Here is a 4,174-nt window from a genome sequence, read left to right as displayed (position 1 = left end):
TTTGCATGTAAATTACGAGACGAATCTTTTGAGTCTAATTACGCCATAATTTGACAATGTGATGCTACAATAAACATTTACTAATGATGGATTAATTAGACTTAATAAATTTATCTCGTAGTTCATACGAGGAATCTGTAATTTATTTTGTTATTAGTCTATGTTTAATACTTCAAATGTGTGTCCGTATACTTCAAAAACTTTACACCCAAAATACTAAACACACCCTAAGTTTCAGCAAAGCCAGCAAAGCACCAGCAGCATCTGAAGTTCTACAGATTTTACAGTCTTTGCAGAAGCATCGAAGAATATAGCAAATGGAACCATCACATCAGGTAGAGAACAGAAGAGGTAAAGATGATGCAATTTTCATCCCATCAATTTTAACTTAACTGTAATATCCTGACGATAACAACATTATAAGCTGCACTGACTGCATAACGCATTATTACATACAGAAGGCATCGGGGTACAACACAACGCATTAGGAGTACTAACTTCAGGCCACGACAACAACACAAAGCTACACTGCAACATGGCTCCTTGTTATAATATATAAGCTCCTCTTCACTTCTTGTGGATGCTGCAGAGGCAGTTCTCCTCGCCTACGTCTTTGGCGAGGCAGGGAGGCTGGCATGATCCGTCCTGGTACCAGGTCGCCCGCTTCTCCGTCAGCTCGTTCAGGAAGTAGTCCAGCTTGTCGATGGTCACACTGGGCATCACCACGACATGAGCGATGTTGCCCTCGCAGGCGAGCTGCCACCTCCGGACGAACTCCTCGTCCTTGGGCCTTTCGAACACCACGGTGCTGCTCAGCTCGTTGAGCATGGCGCCGATTCCAGCTTCCTTGAGGCGGTCCTTCAGGTAGTGAGCGTTCCTCAGGCACTTCTGGACCTCCTTCTGGAAGCCCCTGTAGCCTTTCCTGTTCAGGGTGTACCAGAGGAAGATCGGAGCATGGCCGTTCCTACTTCCCATGATCGTCGCATCTCTTGATGCCAGATATTCAACATTGCTAGAAAGACGATTTATGTGCTCCAGTCTTGTTATCTGGACACCACATGGCATGGGACATCCTACAAACTTGTGCCCGGAAACGCTCACACTCCCGATAGGCTTCTTAAATGATACCTTAGGTGCCTAGTGAACAAATTTACATATATACCACATCAGGGGAATGAACTATTTGAAACCATTAAGGATAGCTGTGCAACAGATAAGGCACAGGAGGGACTCAGCGGGAAGAAATGGAAATTACCTTCTTGACAAATGGTATCATCAGTCCAAAAAGAGCACCGTCACAATGGATATAAAACCGATCTTTAAAGCCACCTTCTTCAAGTGTTTTAATAACCAAGTCAAGATCATCGACAGCCCCCTTAACAGTTGTTCCTGCATGTTAAATTCGTTTTAAAACAGTCCATATGTGCTACAAAAGCACTAAGCTGGGACATGGAGGAATGAGACCAAGCTCACCAATGTTAACATTAATAATGGCAGGTTTGTCTCTGTTTAGCAATAACTTTCTCTGAAAATCTTCACAATCTATTTCCCCAGAAATAAGGGTGTCCACCTTAACACAATCCATCCTATACATCCTTGCTGCCTTGAATACTGAATAGTGAGACTCACGGGAAGCATACAGGATTCCATCAGGGAATACCTCTCTCCTGAAAAACAATTTGTTGAGAAAGATTCAGTACAGATTTTACAGAAATGACATTTTGACAGGAAAAAATGCACTTTGCAGTCAATAGAATAGGGTCTCTTCGACTACTAACCCAACAAGAATACCATGCAGGTTTCCTTCTGTGCCACAGTTTGTAATGTACCCCCAGTACTCATTCTTTTCCAACTCCCAGATGCGAGCAAACCAATCCAATACTCCCACCTCAAACTGCCTGGAATGTACACCATAGTTGCTCTCGATGAAGGGATCACCAAGGTTGTTGATGGAGAAGTGTTGCAGCTGGCCAAGTGCACCATAGTCGAAGTCCAGGTTATACGGGTAACCTTCATCAGAACAAATGGACATGTGAGATTAGCTTCCAAAGGAAGAAGGATTATGTGATATTTGAATGGGTCAATTTATCCCACTGGATTCCATGTTTATGTCTATGCTACCCTTTTCTAATTGATGAATTGTTCACATTACACAGTATTGTTTTTATTCCGAAAACATGAGTTGCAGCTAGCAGCAAGTGATTGAGTTCTGTAATTCCTCAGAAAATTATTGACTAGAGATATGGTAATATAGAGAACACAAAATTGTTTGAAGCACCCACGGAACCGGAATCGCCCCTTGTTCCAAAGAGGAGGCAGCCAGGTTAAGCTCATTTTAGAGAAAGAGCTTGACTAGCAGAGTGGCTTTCATTTATGATGTTGAATGACATTATACAATTATATATGATGTGTATGGTCCCGAAGCTTTGCAAGACCAAACATACTTATTGAATTGAAGAATTTCCAGTTTTTCATTGCTGAACATTGAACTTCTTACAAAATGTTCATTATAAGTTCGAGGAAAAATTTTGTAAAAGGGGTTCATGTGCAGCATTGTAAGAGTTTCATCAATTGGCATGCACATTAAATTTGTAGTTACTAATCCAACATGGACATACCTAATTACATATGCAAAAACCTCTGAATAAATAAACAGTCAATAAATATTGGCACATGCCTAAGTTGACACTGGCAAACCAATTGCAATTTGCTTTCATTAAAAAAGGGTCAAGAGCAAGCTACTGATAAAAAATGCCACCTTCTTATCCCTGTAAACAAAAACATGTGATGCTCAATTGCATACAGCGCGTGCTTACTGCTACAGTGTGTTGTCTGTCAGTGCTCGCGTATGCAACCTCATCCCAATCATAAAATTCGATTCCACGACGAATGTTGTGGAAATTGAGCACATAGCGCTTGTGTAATCTTACACGTTGCGCGAGTGAACTTTTAACCATTCCTTATAAGTATAGGTGGCAATCAAATTAAGCAACAAAAATGAAGCATGCCGATGATGTCCAATTCGATTACGCACGAAAGAATCGCGCGATTACCACCTGATTGAAGGTTCCCCTGTTCGGTTCACGAGTACACGACGAGGCATTTGCAGAGCAGAGCCGAATTTTGTGAAGGCGTCATTTACTTCATAATTTCTTTTAGAAAAAAAAAATGTAACATCACAAGACGACAACCTGAATGTCACGATCTGGACAGCAACAGCAAAGGGCAGCGCCAATCCGCCCCCAAATCGCCGCGCCCACACGCACACGTCACCCAGATCGGGGCCGCCGCGAACCAGATCGGGGGGGAGGGAGAAGGAGGTCGGGTAGTAGCAGGGGAGGGAGGGGGGCGGGGCGTACATACCAAGGTGGTGCTTGGTGCGCTCGACGAGGTTGCGGCGGTAGAGCGCGAGGACGCTGGCCATGGCGGCCTCCCGCTCCCCGGTCTCCTCGTCGTCCGCGTCGGGCTCCTTCACCGCGAACGACGCCGTGTGCACGTTCCTCCCCAGCACGATCTCCCTCCTCGTCGGCGACCCCTCCCCCTCCTCCTCCGCAGGCCTCGGCGGCGACTCCACCTCCATCGCCACCGCCACCGCCTCGGGGCGCATCCCCTTCCCGACGCCGTTCACGGCCACGGCTGCGCCACCCAGGTCGACCAGGCCGTTCCCGACGCTCCCCACCATCCTCTTCGTCGTCGTCGTCCGCCGCCGGTGGAATCTTCTCGGAGGCGCGGAGATTTTGGGGGACGAAAGGGGGGGGGGGGAGCAGCCGCGGCCGGAGGAGAGAGAGAGATAGTAGAAGAGGGGTTACGAGGGTTTCGCGGGGGCCTATTTATAGGAGCTCCGCGATAAAATCGCGTCGTCACACTGTAGCCGCCTCGGCTCGGGCTCGGATCGCACGAGGCTTTCACCTTCTACACAACGACGCTGACGTGTGGGGCCCAGGTGAAGGCCGGCCCGCCGTGTCGGTGGGCGTTTGTCACGGAGGAGGGTCGGTGCATCGGTGCGAGTCGGTCTGAGCCCGACAGGTGCCACGTGGCCTGCTTTTTTTCTTTTTCATTTTTTTGGGTTTTTTTTTACAGAGAAAGAGAGGGGCTCTCTCGTTTTGCTTGCCCTGACATGCATGGCGCGTACGTGTGGGGCTTATCGCTAAGATCCGGATTTGGTGATTTTTTT

At 46.9% G+C, this 4,174-nt stretch overlaps 1 protein-coding gene across 1 annotated transcript; it reads right to left on the bottom strand.

The window, feature by feature from the left end:
* Positions 1-358: 358 nt before the first annotated feature.
* On the bottom strand, positions 359-3,792 carry LOC136355329 (serine decarboxylase 1). Its single transcript, XM_066307758.1, has 5 exons — positions 3,364-3,792; positions 1,779-2,010; positions 1,474-1,667; positions 1,256-1,389; positions 359-1,137 (listed from the first exon to the last, which is right to left on the bottom strand). Exons 1-5 carry the CDS (start codon positions 3,680-3,682, stop codon positions 568-570), a joined length of 1,449 nt encoding a protein of 482 aa, XP_066163855.1. The 5' UTR covers positions 3,683-3,792; the 3' UTR covers positions 359-567.
* Between the last annotated feature and the right edge of the window lie 382 nt (positions 3,793-4,174).

The sequence above is a fragment of the Oryza sativa genome, chromosome 2 (assembly GCF_034140825.1).
Source record: "Oryza sativa Japonica Group chromosome 2, ASM3414082v1".
Lineage (NCBI taxonomy): Eukaryota > Viridiplantae > Streptophyta > Magnoliopsida > Poales > Poaceae > Oryza > Oryza sativa.
Note: the sequence above shows the minus strand (reverse complement) of the source record. Positions and strands in the feature narration are given on the sequence as shown.